This window comes from Alexandromys fortis, unplaced genomic scaffold (assembly GCF_014885135.2).
Source record: "Alexandromys fortis isolate MF-2015 unplaced genomic scaffold, M_Fortis_MF-2015_v1.1 scaffold_136, whole genome shotgun sequence".
NCBI lineage: Eukaryota > Metazoa > Chordata > Mammalia > Rodentia > Cricetidae > Alexandromys > Alexandromys fortis.
The window spans coordinates 2331714-2349934 of NW_026068024.1; the positions used below are offsets into that span (position 1 = coordinate 2331714).

General features: G+C 41.8%; 1 protein-coding gene across 3 annotated transcripts in view; it reads left to right on the top strand.

Moving 5' to 3' along the window:
* Window positions 1-18221, top strand: part of Heatr5b (HEAT repeat containing 5B) — a 77137-nt gene that overhangs the window by 46991 nt on the left and 11925 nt on the right. For all 3 annotated transcript variants that reach the window (XM_050163509.1, XM_050163510.1, XM_050163511.1), the window contains 6 exons: window positions 2045-2226; window positions 4578-4646; window positions 8295-8474; window positions 14555-14792; window positions 15747-16001; window positions 17518-17645. In XM_050163509.1, coding sequence (XP_050019466.1) covers window positions 2045-2226; window positions 4578-4646; window positions 8295-8474; window positions 14555-14792; window positions 15747-16001; window positions 17518-17645 — 1052 coding nt within the window. The remainder of the gene's footprint in view (window positions 1-2044; window positions 2227-4577; window positions 4647-8294; window positions 8475-14554; window positions 14793-15746; window positions 16002-17517; window positions 17646-18221) is intronic.

Genomic DNA, 18221 nt, shown 5'->3' on the forward strand with positions numbered 1-18221 from the left:
TCCATTTTTTGGGAATGTGGGTGTAGTTTTCCAGGCTACTTCCTGTTGATTGGGGGTGCTGATAATCTAACGGGAACCTAAAGAAAATTTAGAATTATGATCAAGTCGTGACTGGAGTATCCTGTGAGGCTTGATCATCTCAGGCAGCAGTCTTGAATCTGTTCTGGATGTAAAACTCAGACATCTGGGCTGTCCACTCCTATCAGAGATTTCTCAGGTGGTCTTTCTTGATCAAACCTGATTTTTCTTAACTCAGAATGAATCCACAGCCTCTCATTTCCTGTGGAAACAAAGCAAAATCCTTCTCCAAAGTAATATAAGTGAACTCTGCTCCCTGAGAAAATGTCCACCCAGTCCCTGTGCTTTCCAGGCCCTTTGGATGGCATCCTCATCTCCTGGTCTTCTGTGTACCATGCTTTAGTTATAGGAGTTTAGTTATAGGAAGGAGCCCCAAATTCTCCTTCCAGGTTGCAGTTTACCCAGCCCCTCTTTCCATTTCCACTCTTTACATATTATTCTTAAATTTTAATAAAAGATAGAGGGGTTTGTGGGTAGTTGGGGAAATCAGCTCTCATTTCAGAACAGTGAATTAGACGACAGAGGGTACAGGGGAAATACTGTCCTTTTGTTTCTGCTTCTGTGGGCACAGCACGAGGAGAGCCATTTTAATTCGGACCTTTCTGCTGGGGATATCTTCTCCCAAACTCTGGTTTTTAAGCTCCTCTAGATAAGACGATTTGGAGATGCTAGCCAAATTCTCTCCTCGCTCTCTTTGCTTTCAGTGCTCTCCACCCAACATATACTCTTTAAACTTGAAGTGTTAAAGTTGGGCTTTTGAAATAGGAACTTGAAGAAACCATGTCTTGTTACCTTTTCAATAGTAACAACAAAACCCAATTTGAATAAGTCTTTGGGGATTGAGTTGAGCCACTGAATTGCCGGTACTTCAGAAAGACCGCCTCCAGCCTTCTGTGCTGTGCAGTAGCACACTGGAGTTTGATTGCTTCTTCAGATAGTGTCTGTTGCTGTGTTTTAAGTTCTGACCTTTAGTGCCTCTCCTGTCTTGTTCACCCTGCATCTTTTTTGTTCTGTTTTATGCCTTACAGGCCCATATTCCTGCCTGTTCACATGTTCATGTTCCCCTTTTCCTGTGTGGCAGACACAGTGGACAGCAGCTGCTGTAAATCTTTGCCGCTGATTCTGCTGTGCCAGTTTCTGGTTGTTGATTCTTCCTTTCTATTAGGAGTTGTGTTTCTCTCCACCTCACATTCTTGAGACTTGTCATCAGATGCTGGACAATGTACATGCTGTGCAGTTAGTGCTGGAGTCTGCTGTTCCTTTAAATTGTGCTGAACTTTGTCCTGGGATGGAGGAAAATTATTGTACTTTGTGTTATTTGAATTCCTCTGAGACTTGCTTTTAAGCAAGATCTAGGGTTACCTTTGCCCTAGTGCTAAAAGATCAAGACTCCCTTCCCACTCTGTTCTCATAAAAAATCTTTTAGAGAATAATTTTGTTGACCAAATTTCCTGACTACACACTGTGTTTTTCTACAGTAGGAATTAGCAGGCTATGGCCTATGATCAAAATACAACCCACAGCCGCTTTTCACAGTTTACTGGAGTTCAGCGCTCATTTCTGTAGCACTGTCTATTGTATTCTCTAAGCACTCTCTGCGGTCTTCATGGTGTGGCAGCAGAGCTGAGTAACTGCCTTAGAGATACTAGGCCCGCAAAGCCAAAAATATTCAGCATCCGGCCCTTACAGAAAAGCCCTGCCAGCGTCTGCTGAGAGGAGTTACTAGCCCATTGGGGAATGTTACTCATATATTTTGCTTCAGCTGTCAGTGTTCCCTGTGTTTGTCTGTCTTAGCAATGTTATTAAAGGTCTACCGCTGCTCCAGGACACTTGATGGGAGTTTTATTTTTTAGACATTGTGAATTAAGTAGATCATAAATACTTTATCAAGTTGATTTGTTTCATATTTTAGGTTATTGCATAAGTTTGGGTAAACTCTCCTGTCTGCGTCTGTTTTCCTTTGCAGATGACCTCTTAGTACTGCATCTCTCTGACCTGATTCGCATGGCCTTCATGGCTGCCACTGATCATAGCAACCAACTGCGAATGGCTGGGCTCCAGGCACTTGAAGACATTATCAAGAAATTTGCATCTGTGCCTGAGCCAGAATTTCCAGGTCACGTGATCCTGGAGCAGTATCAAGCTAATGTGAGTTTTGGTGCTTATTTACAGACCAAATGGAGTTTGCGAGGGTCACTAAAGGAGGGATTGTAGTCTCCTCATATGGAGCTCAAACCTGTAGGATCTGTTCCATTGTTTCAGTCAACCTACAATTGGAGAAGGGTCAAACTGCTGTAACTATTTTTAAGTTGTGATAGCAGAGCAATGATAAAACTAGAATAGAAATTCCAGCCTTGCTTTCCAGTCTTATGCTCCCTGCCATGTAAAAGATAAAGGGAGCATCCACAGCCGCGGTACGGGTTTGCTGCCCCTGTGTGCATGTGTGTATGTGCTGAGTCTTGAGCAGCCTTAGAAGTAAAGCACTTCCTCTTGTGAGCGGGTGAGGAGATGCCCCTGACAGTAGCCGCCAAAGGGACTAGTGAAGAGGCAGAGTTTTAAGAGATTGCTTTTGCTACACCCTAAACAGATGAACTTGTTTTTCCTGATTTCAGACATCATTAACTAATCCCGCCTTACGGGGGAGAGGCGGTGTGAAAGTTGGGGAAAAGTTATATTAGCAAGCAAAACCAAGTCTTTTTTTTTTTTTTTAACTGAAATTATTCCCAAACTTGGTTCCAGACACACAATATCTTGTCTAAAAGCTTTGTTCAAGCCTGGTGGTGGCACACACCTTTAATCCCAACACTCCAGGGGCCAAGGCAGGCGGATCTCGGTGAGTTTGAGGCCAGCCTGATCTACAGAGCAAGTTCCAGGACAGCCAGGACTACACATAGAAACCTTGTCTCAAAACAGACCTAAGTAAACAGATAAATAAACAAAGCTGTGTTCAAATGTAATAGAGTAATCTCTAAACTACTTCACTAGGGTAAGGAAGGTGCAGCTGTGCTGCAGGAGGCTGTGTACAGTTCTCACTAGAGGGAAGATGTGTGTAGGAGATCCATCTCTCTGCCCTCTATAGTCTATTTATTTAGAAATCATTTCAAATGTTCAGGAAAATATTCCAAAACCATTTTATATCCTTCCCCCATACCTGTCTATTGCTAAATGTGGTCTGCTTGTTTGATAGCTGAATTTCTTTTCTTCCCTTCTCCCTCCTGTGTCCTCCTCTTTCCACAGACATACATATGTAACACAGTTTTTACTAAATTGTTTCAAAGTAAATTATTTTAGTCATTGTTACCCTTGAGCCATTTATTTGGACTATATTTCTAAAGGATGAGAACATTGTCTTATGTAATCACAGAACAGTTATTAATCACTGGAAATTCAATATTGACTCTTTGCTTTTACTGAGTCTGTCATAATCATTTTGTCAGTAGACCCAGTTAACTCATTTATAGTTTTTGTTTGCCTTCAGTGCCAGTTCACATGCTGTGGTCAGCTGCCACATGTCTGTAGTCATAGAAAGGAACTTTTGAGTGTCTCCAGACATCCGTGTAAATGGCTTAGTGACTGTTGGTAGAAACCTCAACTTAAGAACAGATTACATGTAATGTCTTCATTGAGCTCATACACCTCACATCTCTATCTACCTGAGAATTCATGGCTCTGTGTGTGTGCACGCATGTGTGTGCATACACAAATGCATGAATGGGTCTCCTTCTACCATAGTTCCCAGGATCAAACTCAGATCGTCTAGCTTGCTTTTACCTACTGAGCTAGTCTCCTAAAAGCTAATAATTTCAAGCAGCCTTTCTTGGGGGGTGGGGGGTGGGTTTGGTTTAATTTGAGACAAGAGTTTCTCTGTGCAACAGTCCTGGCTGTTCTGGAACTCACTCTATAGACCAGGCTGGCCTCAAACTCACAAAGATCCTCCTGTCTCTCTCTCCTGCGTGCTGGGATTTACGATGTGTACCCCCACTGCCCAGCCTTAAGCAGCCTTTTAAAGCATGTTTTTGTGGGGTGAAATGGTCTTTGAGGTACTTTAGTGCCTCTGAATTTATAATTCCTCAGTTATTTAAAGAAATTGACCCAATTTCTTGATATTTACTCAAGAGATACATAAAGGCTGTTAGAAATATGTTTACAAAATATATATGGCGATGAGGAGGAAACACAAAAAATGTCACAATCTTTGGTTATCTTTGATATCATGTGACTCTGTCAGAAAGTCCCATTTAGTATGAAACAAAAGAAACAAGATTGCTCTTTGGAAAAAAAAAAGACTCAGAAAAAAAAAGATTGCTCTTTGGGCATAGTTTCCATTTAGATTTGATATTGATAACTTCTTGAGAAGCAAAAAAAAAATGTAACCATAGTTAATCTTACTGTAATGGAAAGTATTAAGGAGGGGGTGATAAAGAAAAAGGAACAAAGATGTGTATTTGGTGCTTTAATCTCTAGTGACACAAAGTTTACGACTTGGCTCATTTTTCTAGGTGGGAGCTGCCCTAAGACCAGCCTTTTCACAAGATACACCGTCAGATATAATAGCAAAAGCTTGCCAGGTAAGAAGAAAGCAGGCTTTCTATGGCTGCCTTCTATACGTTTCTAAAGGTTTTAGATTTCACTTAAAGAGAGAAAATCAAATTGATTTTCATCTTGGAAATACAATAGTATTCATTCCTTTTTAATAAAATTATTCATTCACTCATTTACTTATTTGATGTGTTAGCCGTGCGCCGCTCATGTGGCGGTCAGGACAGCTTGTAGCATGGTTGTCTCCTCCACTGTGTGGATTCCCACTCAGATCATTGTCTTGACAGTGGGCACCTTTACCAGATGAGCCGTCTTCCCCCCACATCTGCTTTGTTTTTGTGTTCTATAGGAAATCCCTTTTCCATCCTAGCTCAAGATTTGGCATTGGATACTTTGGTACATTATCTCCAAGCGGATGGACCTATGGCTATCATAGGGGAACTAAAATAAACATAAAATACCAAGACCTGTAGTAAGGGAAGAACATAGAACAGTTAGGTGTAAACTGGTGGGGTGGTGAGTATAAAAAGGAAGGAATTGCTTAGAAGGTTCTGGTCTGTTGGTGAGATTAACTTCACCTTAAAAGCTTTTAACCAGGGTGATCCTTAGACAGGCAGGAAAAAGCCTCACGTGTAGAACACTTGGGTGTTTGCGTGAGCCAGCAAAACAGTCAGTTAAAACAGGAGCAGAGGCATGAGCAATACACCCTTAAATATTTCACTTGAGCCTAAAATGTATAAATGGATGTTCACTTGCTTGGTGTGAAGCCAAAGTCTTTTCTCTGATTATGGTTTTGTTGAATCATCACTACATTATCTTTCTTTGTAAACAAATCCATACGACATTACTTACAATTTCTAGGTATAAACTGTTTTAAAAAACTCATTTCTATTTTTTATTTGTGTGTGTGTGTGCTCGTACATGCATGGGTGCCCACAGTTGCTAAAAGAGTATCAGATCACGTGGACATGTAGTGAAGGACAGTTGTGAACCTCCTGCCGTGGGTGCTGGTAACCACACTCTAGTCCTCCATAAGAGCAGCAAGGACTCTCTTAACCCCTGAGCCATCTCTCCCGCCTCCACGACAGCACTTCTCAACCTCCTTAATGCTGTGGTCCTCTAGTACAGCTCCTCTTGTTGTGCTGACCCCAACATAAAAGTATTTTCATTGCTACTTCATAACTGTAACTTTGCTGTTGTTGTGAACTGTAATGTAAATATTTTTGGAGCTAGAGATTTGGCAAAGGGGTTGTGACTCACGGGTTGAGAACAGCTACCCTACACCCTTTAGAGTAGAAGGTACTTAGTTAGGGTTTTTGCAAGGAAAGCTTAGCACCAAATTTCTGATTTTCACAGATTTGCCTGACTTTTAGTTACATTTCAACAAAATTTCAGAAAAATATTGTATCTCTCCAGTATGTTTTGTTTCTTTATAAATCAACTTCTTTCTTCCTTTTGACACTTGTATTATATTACATATAACTTTAAACTTCCTATTTGCAGAATTATTTTGGTTGACAACTTATTTTGTCAGAAGCATGCCATTAATAAAGATCTGTTTTTAAGTGTTCTAACTTTTATTAAACTTAGTTTTCAGTTTTTGAAAATACATTGTTGCTTATTTTGGGGGGGGGGGTTCAAACTAACAGATCCGCCCACCTCTGCCTCCCAAGTGCTGGGACTAAAGTTCCACCACTGAAAATAAGACTTTTAAGTGAATAAACTTATCAATGCGAGTATTTAGTCACAGTTTTTAAGGATTTTAAAGGAACACAAGTCCATTAGCCATGTTGAATCCTGAATACTCCAGAATGCCAGAGCGTTTTTGTTGTTGTTGTTTTGTTTTTTGTTTTTGTCATCTACTTGACAGCAAAATGCGAGTCCTTATCTGCACCTGAAGCCAGCTGCGGTTTTAGTATTGATTCGTCTCTGAAAGCGGTACCTAATGAACCCCTATTAGAAATGTCCACGGTGTGGTGCAGTCCCAATCCTTCCCACACGTGCTCCCTAATGAGGGTCCTGTGCCTTTGTCCCTTTCACCCAGAAGTCGTGGGTTGTAATCATAGTTGTCAAGGGTGGCCCTGTCTAGGCCTCTTCCTGGATGACATCCTTGTCTTGACTTCAGCGTCTGTCCTGATGTGGTTGTTTTCTTTATTTTCCTGGGCTTCAATTTATTTCTGTTGTTCCACTTGCTTTTTAAGTTTACCAACTTCCCCTGTTGTTTGTATGTAAGGCTTTTAAGATATTCTCTCCCAAACCAGGTGGTGGTGGTACACATCTTTAATCCCAGCACTCGGGGAGGCAGAGGCAAGTGGATATCTGTGAGTTCAAGGCCAGCCTGGTCTACAGAATGAGTTCCAGGACAGGCAGGGCTACACAGAGAAACTCTGTCTCAGAAAAAAGAAAAAGAAACAAATGAAAAGATATTCTCTCCTTAAACAGATCTGCCTCATAATCTTACTTTAGTTATGGCCTTTGTGGAGAAGTTTCTAATCTTGCATAGTTACCCTCTGCTTGCTCCTGGAATCTAGAGCAGAGTTTCCCACTCTCTGCTGAATGTCTGTCCACAAGTCTCTTAGTGAAAATGTCTGGAATCCTGATCATGCTGACGGCTCCCCACTGAACTTTCCTAATTCTTTATTCGTGCTTCTGACATTGTTAGTGCTTCCAACAATGGTGTCACTTTCCAGCGGTTCTTCCAAGCTAGGAGCTTTGACAAAATCCAACAGTTTGTTTCTTCACTCTTTTTTGCACCTCACTGTCTTAGACCCTAAATAAATCATGTGCACACCCAGTAATTTTTGTTTCCACATTCCTCTTGAGTACCTCATTTTATTCCCAGTTCCATCCATGTAATTTCTGTCTCATGCAGTGTTGTATTAGACAGGTAACTGAACGTGCGTGCTGTTTATTGTCCTGTATATGGTTCTCCTAAGGCATAAACCTAAAGCCAAAGATGCTTGTCAACTCATGACTCAGGATTCTTGGAAATTCATGGCCATCACCTGATTTTAGCACATAGGATATTTAGACTTTGTCCTTTCTGACCTCAGCTTTCCTGATCTTCATTTCTCCCCCATTTAGCATTCCTGTGTCTTTACACACAAACTGTCCTGACTTCTAAGATTGTCACGTGTAAATTGCAGTCATAAACTCTGTGGTTTTCTTTTTCCCTTTTTAAAAAGTCTTTCACAAGCCGGGCGGTGGTGGCGCATGCCTTCAATCCCAGCACTCGGGAGGCAGAGGCAGGCGGATCTCTGTGAGTTCGAGACCAGCCTGGTCTACAAGAGCTAGTTCCAGGACAGGCTCCAAAACCACAGAGAAACCCTGTCTCGAAAAACCAAAAAAAAAAAAAGTCTTTCACAATAGCTAGCTTGATAATTTGCTAATGATAAATATTTTATTGAAGAAGTTTTCAAGACTAAACTACTTTGGGTAGAAAACCACTTATTTTAAAATTTTTGTTAAATAGTGAAAACATTAATTCTTGCATTTGGGAGATGAGTTCAGGGCCAGCCTGTAGTGTATGGCAAAACCCTGTTTCAGACAGACTCAATGCTACTTTCCTGTCCACGGAGGGACAGACCCCTGTCATGGGTATGATGAAGCCCACTTCCCTCCCCTCCTGCAGAGTACTCACTCTCCATGCACAGTAACTGTAAACGTCCCTTGGCCAGGTGTGCAGCACGTGGATCGGAAGCGGCGTTGTCAGCGATCTCAATGATCTCCGTCGGGTCCATAACCTGCTCGTTTCATCTCTGGACAAAGTTCAGGCGGGAAAGGGATCTTCTAGCCAACTGTACCGAGAGAGTGCCACCACCATGGAGAAGCTGGCTGTCCTCAAGGCATGGGCAGAGGTAAACATGGCCTCTTACACCTCACCATCCTCTAACCCTGATGCTCACTGGAGAATCTTCTGGACATTAAAGCTGGCCCTTGACATGGAATGCTTTCTTAAAGTCTGTGGATGAGTCTTTTGTGAAGCTCTGTCTTACTACGTGTGGCAGCACACACCTATAATTCTAGCAGGTGAGGCAGAGGCAGGAGATTACCATGCCAGGGCCATTCTTGGGCTTCTTAGCAAGTTCTCAGACAATCAAAGGCACAAAATGAAACCCTGTCTGAAAAATACAAAGCAAAATCCTTTGTCTTAAGAAAGGGTTATTTAGCCGGGTGGTGGTGGTGCACGCCTTTAATCCCAGCACTTGGGAGGCAGGGGCAGGCAGATCTCTGTGAGTTCGAGACCAGCCTGATCTACAAAAGCTAGTCCAGGACAGGTTCCAAAGCTACAGAGAAACCCTGTCTCAAAAAAAAAAAAAAAGAAAGAAAGGTTCATTTATTATAGGGGAAAGCACAAAAATATAAATAATAGAAAATATTTTATGCTAAGATTCTTTTATTTAATTAATTTTAAGAAACTTGGGGTTTTTTTGTTTGTTTGTTTGTTTTTGGTTTTTGGTGTTTTGAGACAGGGTTTCTCTGTGTAGTTTTGAATCCTGGAACTCACTCTGTAGACCAGGCTGGCCAACTCACAGAGATGGATCTGTCTGTCTCTGCCTCCTGAGTGCTGTGATTAAAAGTGTGCACCACTACTGCCCAGCTTAGTTTTTTTTTTTTAAGTAGTTGTTTTTAAACCTGTTTCGTTTCCACAGCTACTGTGTGTGTATGTGTGTGTGTATGTGTGTGTGTGTGTGTGTGAGAGAGAGAGAGAGAGACAGACAGACAGACAGACAGACAGACATGTGTATGTGGGCACTTCTTTATAAAATTGCATTATTTTAAATTCTCTTTTCTAAATTTTCCAGTTGCTTTTGAATTAATCACTACCTGCCCTCCAGTATTTGTATTAACTGATTTCTTTCTCTTCTGACTCAGTCCATTTTAAAGATTTTTTTTACTTTATGTATATGTGTGTTTTGCCTACATGTATGTATATGTACCACATGTGTGCGACTACATGATAGAGGCCAAAAAGGGGGATCCTCTCAAACTGAAGTTATGGGTGGTTGTGAAGCACCAGGTGGTGCTGAGAACCAAGCTTAGGTCCTCTGCAAGAGCAGCAGATGGTTTTAACTTGTGAGCATCTCTCCTGCCCCTCAGCCTTTGCTCCCTGTGTCTGTGGTACAGCAGCTGAGCAGCAGTGCTGCCTCAGGGTGTGTGGTACTCAGTAGATAAAGGATGCTGGGCTTTGGAAGGGGTGACCTCTGTGGTCAGTGTAGATAAAGGATGCTGGGATTGGAGACGGACAGACATGGATTTATTCCTTCATAGAAAGAAAATGTAGAGTTCAATGAGATATCATAAAAATTATGTTTTTCCAATTTTTAGTCTATAGATCAAGTTATCTTGGGATCCTGTACTTCTTACTCTGATAGTATTTTAGTAAAATAATGGCTTTTGCTTATTTTAGAAAGATGATTGCTTTAATTTATAGTTTTTATTCTCTTTGAAATTAATTCAAATCTGACTTTATTTTCTGTTAAAATTTATATTGAAAATAAAGTAAGAAAAGATACTAGTTAGTGAACTTTATTTTTAAAAATAAGCCCCACAAAATGAGTCCTTCAGTCTCAAGTGCATGCCATTGTATGCTGCTGCGATAATCACTAAGGGCCTTTTATGGCAGCAGCAGGTCCTCTGCACATTTGCATGCTGTGCTTGGTGGACCTGCTGGGACAGTTGCCAGTGTGCAGTGTGAAGAACATCAGCTACTGAGTCAGCGGCCCTGGAACACGTCCTATCTCAAGGTTTGCCATCTGTGTGACTTCCTCAAGTGACTGTTGGCTCCCAGCCTCAGTTTTACCATTAAAACGTGGGACTACTACCTTTTATAAGCCATTCTGTAGAACAGTTCAAAGCATTGCACCTGGCACTGAATCAGAATATCACATAACAAAATTAATAATACACATTTATTTGGAATTCTTTCTTATTTGGGGATAATTTGTATTGCTTTCACAATTTGTACCTCTAGCTCTGTGTTCCCTGCCGTCTAGGAATCTTTACCACTCCTTCCCTCTCCACTTTCTCAAACGGCACGCTATTCTAGGTCTCTCTACTCAAGACCTGCTTTTACTTCTGCTTTTTCGTTCAGAGAATTTGTTTTCCAACTCCTCCACGTCTTTAGCTTTTTGTAAACTGTGTGACATTGAGTGATACCTGCCTATTCAAAACTTGTTTGGGGAGGGGCTGGCGAAATGTCTCAGAGGTTAAAAGCATTGACTGCTCTTTTAGGGGTTCTGAGTTCAATTTCCAGCAACCTTATGGTGGCTCACAACCATCTTTAATAGGATCAGATTCCTTCTTCTGATGTGCATGAAGATAGAACACTCATATACATGAAATACATGAATAAATAAATCTTTAAAAACTGATTTCTTCACATTAATATTTATTTTATTTTTAATTTTTATGCATATAAATGGTTTTTGCATGCATATATGTATGTATGCCATGTGCATGCCTGTTGCTCTGCACAAGTAGCAAGTGCTCTTAATTTTAGAGCCATCTCTCCAGATCCATTTGTTTTTAATATTAACATTAGGAAATGTAGTGTAAATTAAATTAGATACCAGTGTAAAGGACTATGTGCAGTGCTTGCTATTTTATCCATAATGAACATATGTGCTACAACTAGTTTTAAAATTATTAAAATTTTGTTTTAATCTGGGACTATTATTTCCCTTTCTCCACTCTGATTTATCCAATAACATATTATGTAATATCAGCTCTGGAGCAGGATAGTAAAGAACAAGAGAGATGTACTGTATTTACTTAGCAAGCCAAACTCAAAACAAGGAGATGAAGCAGAACGTGAGGAGTGCTACCATAGAAATGCAGAATTCTGAAGAGTGCAGGGCACGTGAGCTCGACGGTAGGCTCAGAGCTGGAAACTCAGAGGACAAGAGTATTCACAGTCAGCATCTGTGTGAAGAGACCTCAGAAGTCCATGCATCAGTAATCCCCTCCTGGACCCTCACATCTCCATACTGTCCTTTGCCTGTATTCTTTCTGCACTGCCCCCCATTCCTCATCCCTTTGAAGTCTTCTGAAAGAATTCCAGTATCTTCACCTCCTTAGTTATCCCTCCATTGAGATTACTTCAACTAATGCTGTGAGTAGCAATTGTTCCAATCACCAGCCACCTTCAGAACCTGTCTTACTTGACTCCATGGCTCATGCTTCTACAGGTGTACAACCACCACCACAAAGCTCTTCACACTTCTCTTGAGAGCTATCACTGACCCTGGAGTTCCTTTTATATTCCTTTTCTCTGAGAAGACAATAAATAAGTTCACAGATACGTTTGCTTACCACGTTATTTGTAACACCAAGAGGTAAAGATCCTTTGCTGAATGTCTTTATGGTCTGTGATTGCCTGGGCTAAACAATCAGAAGAAAACATGAAATTAGTTCAACTGTAGGGAAATTCGTGGACATATTATGGTCTATGCAGTGCAGCCATTAGGTTATGAATATGAAGACTGAAAAAATTGCATATTAACTGATAAAATTGAATAGAAAGGTCTCTCTGTACAGCAAAATTATGGCTTACAAAGACAGAGCATGAAAATGAGAATTGGAATTATGAGGCATCTCAGGCTCGTATGTTCTAGTTGTTTGTTTGTTTTGTGGTAGTATCTCACTGTGTATCCCTGGCTAGCCTGGAGCTCAGTCCTTATATAGACCAGGCTGCCTCCGACTCATAGGATTTTCTGTCTTCAGCACTGTTTTACTTCCCCAACCTCTTAGATCACATTTTTGAAAATGAAAGTTGTGGACAGATATGTATGTCTGACGTAAAAATCCCTGCAGCAACTCTCCTTTCTTGTGTCCTTATGCCTTTACCAAGTAAAGCTCCAGGTATTTCTGCCTTGCCTCCTGTGCTCAGGCAAAAGCCACAGTTTCCTACTTCCCTGCTCTTGTTCTCCCTGCTCTTCCTGCAGACCTGTGAGAGTGAACGTTTGTCCTTGAATACTCTGCCTGCCTTTGCTGTACTCTGTGGCTGTGCTCTGCCCTCACAGTGCTCCCTCACAGGTCTCTGTGGCTGTGCTCTGCCCTCACGGTGCTCCCTCACAGGTCTCTGTGGCTATGCTCTGCCCTCACGGTGCTCCCTCACAGGTCTCTGTGGCTATGCTCTGCCCTCACGGTGCTCCCTCTCAGGTCTGGACTATGCTCTGCCCTCACGGTGCTCCCTCTCAGGTCTGGGCTATGCTCTGCCCTCACGGTGCTCCCTCTCAGGTCTGGGCTATGCTCTGCCCTCACGGTGCTCTCCCAAAGGTCTGGACTATGCTCTGCCCTCACAGTGCTCCCTCTCAGGTCTGGGCTATGCTCTGCCCTCATGGTGCTCCCTCACAGGTCTCTGTGGCTATGCTCTGCCCTCACGGTGCTCCCTCACAGGTCTAGGCTATGCTCTGCCCTCACGGTGCTCTCCCAAAGGTCTGGGCATTCACTGCAGAAGCCACATGTGCTCAGTTGGTGCCAGACACCGGGTGCGCTATGGCAGGGAAGGTGCCACGTGTACAAAGTTTGGGACTTCTAAGTTTACCTTTTTCATTCTTTCTTTATGTTTTATTGTTGTTTGCTGTTTAAGACAGTGTCTTGTTATGTTACCCAACTAACCTCAGATCCATTTTCCCCTCAGCTTCCCAAAATTACAGGCATATACCCAGCCTAGAAATAAACTTTAAAAATTCTTTTAAAAAAATCTTTCTCAGCATTTTATCATTCCCTTATCATAGAAAAAGTAGATATTTTTGTCTTTGTTACCTTAGTTCCTAGCACAATAACAAAGCAAGGTACCAACTAAGGATTCAAATGAAATTTTGGTTATATTTATAGTGTTTATTGGACGCTTTTTTAAAATGTCAGTATAATATCAAAGTTGAGGTAGAGGGCAATCTTAAAATGATTGGGAAATGTGTGTGTGTGTGGTACACCCCAATGCGTAAGAGACAGGAGCAGGTTGATCTCTATGAGTTTGAGGCCAGCCTGGTCTACACAGCAAGTTACAGGCCATCTAGAATAAAACAAAGCCCCCCCCCAAAAAAAAAGCCCAAAAAACCCACCTCCGGGAAACATGAATGTGGTGTTTATAACCCAGGCAGCAGTGTGTCTGCTCTAGAATGTTGTTAGTTGCCCTGTGTGTGCTGTCTTCTCACTGTGTGAATGAGTATAAGGGGAAGCCTTGCCCACCAGGAGCTTCCACAGCAGACACAGGAGAAGTGCTGTAGAGTGGAGAGTTTTCAGGGCGTTTGTGTAGTGTAGTTGTTTTATTCCTTCCCCCCGTTTCCCAGCTATGTATTATCAGTTTCCCAGAGCCTGAACATGAGGACAAAAATAAACCCAACAAGGAAGTACCCTGAACATGCTCTAGGAGAGTTGGTATTACATGCCTTTTTAAAACGTCCACAAGCTACAAAGGACACAGATAATACATGTGACAAGTATATCATATTCTTAGATTGCCTATTTGTTGTAATTACATGATTGCTAAGTATCATTTAAGGCCTGTGTAGGAGGCAGATTGGGGGATATTTATGGATATCCTTTCCCTGGCCACCTCCCTTCTCAGTCCATTTCTTTGAAGGCTGTTTTATTCTATAGTAAGCCTGGGAAAGAGGCAGTAGACAGGAAGTTATGCTCATGCTGGGAAAAAGGAGGCTTTGTAAAATGGAGCAAGCATGCCAGAATAACTCAGAGACGCCTACTTAAGGGATATGGTGTGAGAGGAATAGTCAGAAATCAGATCAATTAGAAATGCTTCTGAAACAGGAGATAGAGTTGCTCGCTAGTGCTTATCAAGAATTCATAAAGTTATATACTTTCTAATATCCACACCGAATTCCTCTTGATCATTTAACTGCGTAATTATAACAACTTAAGAAACCCAGTTTTTATCTGATGCCTTATTTTCAACTCATGAATGTCTTCTTAGGTATATGTGGTTGCAATGAATATTAAAAAAGAAGCAGAATCAAAGCCAAAGAAGGCAGTTAAAAATCCCGATGATGATGACGACGACTATGGTACCATAGATGAACTTCCGCCAGATAGTTTAATAACCCTGGTACAGCCGGAACTGCCCACGCTAAGCCGCCTGTGGCTGGCAGCACTGAAAGACTACGCACTTTTGACTTTACCAGCTGAATTTTCTAGTCAGCTTCCCCCAGATGGTAAGTAGTAGATGCAGTAGTTTGCTCGTATGGAGTTCAAACTAATATTAAACAAAATGAACTTGGCAGAGGCTAGTATCAACAATAACATAGTAACATCTTCAAATCTGATTCTGTAAACTTGAACTTGGCGTTGTTTCATTTAGAGCATGTGCTTCCTACCGACTTCGTGAATTCAGGCTATAACCAGGGAGCGTGTTAGCTGAAGCAAAAATGCCAGTGCCATCGTAGTGACAGCTGCAGGAATAGGGCACTCTGAAGATCTAGAAAACCACCAGTGACCACACCACGATGAAGTGCACTGCTGTGCAGCCCGATGCCCTAGTTTCATGACAATCCTACTTGAGCCATAAGCTGTGTTCCTAAAAATTCCTCCTCAAAACCTCATTCTTCCAAGCTGGCGAGATGGCTGCTCTTCCAGAGGTCCTGAGTTCCGTTCCCAGCAACCACATATTGACTTGCAACCATCTATAATGAGATCTGGCGCCCTCTTCTGGCGTGTAAGCATACGTACCAGCAGCACATTGTATGCATAATAAATAAGTAAATCTTAAATCAATAACCCATTCTTTCTCTCAGATATTTTGGTGACAATGATTGAGTCCCTTTTGTTTTCCTCCCTTCGGGCACTGTGACAGCCAGGAGGGAGAAGAAGCTCAGTGTTGCAGCGGAAATGGGAGGCGGCGGGAGGAAGTGAAGGGTAGACAACAGACGGAGAGGGCCTCTGTTATGGTGAAGACAGTCAGCAAAGAGGAAGTCCAGCCTGTCCCTCCAGGGAAGAACAGTGTGAGGATGCATGGTGTCCCTGGTAGCAGAGAGGAGAGGCTGAAAGGCGGGCATCAGGAGGGACAGGCCCCCAGCTTAGCTGTGGAGGAGCCCTTTGGTTGGGAAGGAGCTTGTTGCCAGAGCACACTTTTTGAAAACAATGTTTTTACTGATTTGATTGTTTCACAGGTGGAGCATTTTACACTCCCGAGACCATCGATACTGCGAGACTTCACTACCGGAACTCCTGGGCCCCGATTCTCCATGCGGTGGCACTTTGGCTAAACAGCACAGGGTTTACGTGTCCAGAGTCCACAGAAGCGGCAGCAGTGTCTGGTATACAAAAACGCTCTCCAGCTCTCGGTGTAAACCAGGTGTCTGGAGCAATGGCTTCTGCTAAACCCTTGCCAGAAGTTAACCAAGACAGAATGCACCTGATCCTAGGTGGGTGTCCCATGATGCCTTGCAGGACTGCCACTCAAGAGCATTTGTAGCTTTCTCTGTCACACTATGGGAGTTTGCACAGGACAACTCAGAGAAAAAAAATAAAAGGACCATTTCAGCTCCACTTAGAAGCTAACTGAATTTTAATCTGAAAATTAATTTAAAACTACTCTAAAAGTTTAGCCTTAGTATTCAGTCACAGAATATTGAATTTCAAGAAAAAAAAAACTGGGGTTTTTATTCAACATACTTTCTTTATACTGGAATTTAACAGATTATCTAATGAAGAAAAAACTGATTAAACAATTTTTAATTTGTAAGTGTTCTTTTATTTAAGTATTTATATATTCTGAAGGAACTTTGGTGGTCTCATATTTTCTGGAAGAGGAAAGGAAGACAACTAGTAAGGTGTAATTATGGAATTTGTTGGAACTTACAAAGCCGTAGCCTTACATTGAGCACTTGTTTTGACAAGTCTTGTGTGGAGCCTGACATTTAAAAACCTTGTATATGGGGTCGGGAGGTGGTGGCGCACGCCTTTAATCCCAGCGCTGGGGGTGGGGGCAGAGACAGGTGGATTTCTGTGTGTTCGAGGCCAGCCTGGTCTACAAGAGCTAGTTCCAGGACAGGCTGCAAAGCTACAGAGAAACCCTGTCTCAAAAAACAAAAAAGCAAAACAAAAACAAACAAAAAAAACTTAAAAAAAAAAAACCCTTATACATGGCCTGAAGAGATGGCCCAGTGGTTAACAATACTTACTGCCCTCATGGGGCCTGAGCTCATCCCCAGCACCTACATCAGGTGGCCTCCAAATGCTGTAACTCCAGCTTCATCTCATCTGACCTCATTCTGCGGACTCTGCAGGTGTGTGCACTCACATGGATAAACCCACACACAGATATACAGAATTAAATCTTTAAAAATTCATGTATACAAAATTGTTGAGCAACTCTTTAATAAAAGTAGTGAAATACTTATTCTTTTTTATATTTTATTTTTTTAAAAAAGAAAACAAACTTTTTTTCCATTTTACATACCAATCCCTGTTCCCATTCCCTCCCCTCTTCCTATTTACTTCACCTTCCCCCCTTCCATCTCCCATCCACTCCTCAGAGAGGGTCAGACACATTGCTTTGGGGAAGATCCAAGGCCCTTCCCACTATATCTAGGCTGAGCAAGGTATCTGTGTACCGGCTTTTTGGGAACCCATTCTTTTTGGATGGATACTTATTTATTCTTAATGTATTATACTTTATTAATTCTAGAATTTGAAATGTATGTTTATAATCAGCTACTAACAGGCTGTGAATACCTAATTTGAATATTAAACCAAATGCAGGCTACAACCTTTGGTTGTCTTTGTCTGCTTAGCCTAGAAAACATTTTAATTCTTTGATATTAATAAATATGTAGTAATCTGGGAAAAATGAAGAACAATATAGTATCAAAATAACACAAGTGTTTTGTGTTAAAAACAAACAAACAAACAAACATGTTTTTTCTTTGTGCATTCCAGGTGTGAGCATACAGTTTCTTTGTTCCCCTCGGCCTGAGGAGCCCATTGAACACGTCACAGCATGCCTGCAGGCCTTACACACCTTACTGGGTTCTCCTTATGCACGAATCCACATCGCAGAGGATCAGGTATAGTGTGTTTCTATAATGGATAATTGTGTGCTTTGTTGTAATCTTATACTTTGGAATAAATTTCTCACATTGGAAATAAACATTGTATATTACTAACAAGATTGTGTAACCAATGCCAGTGTAAAGGGTTTTGTTGCCAGGCGGTGGAGGCGCACGCCTTTAATCCCAGCACTCAGGAGGCAGAGGCAGGCGGATCTCTGTGAGTTCGAGGCCAGACTGGTCTACAAGAGCTAGTTCCAGGACAGGAACCAAAAGCTACAGAGAGACCCTGTCTCGAAAAAACCAAAGAAAAAAAGGAAAAGGATTTTGTCTGTTAGATGCTACATGGAGCTATGCAATCGTTAGATGCTATCAATGCCTTCTTAACCTCACAGCTATGGGAATAATGAGGAAGGAGGTGGGCACACCAACAGTGTGATGCAGAGTGAAGGACAACTTATCAGGGAGAGAGTAATTGAAACAGATCTTTGAAAGGAATTGCCAAAGAGATGAGTTTGCCTCTGAGAAACAGGACAAGTTCAAGGGTACTGCAGTTATTTACTATGGCTGATATAAAACAGGCAGAGGGCATCG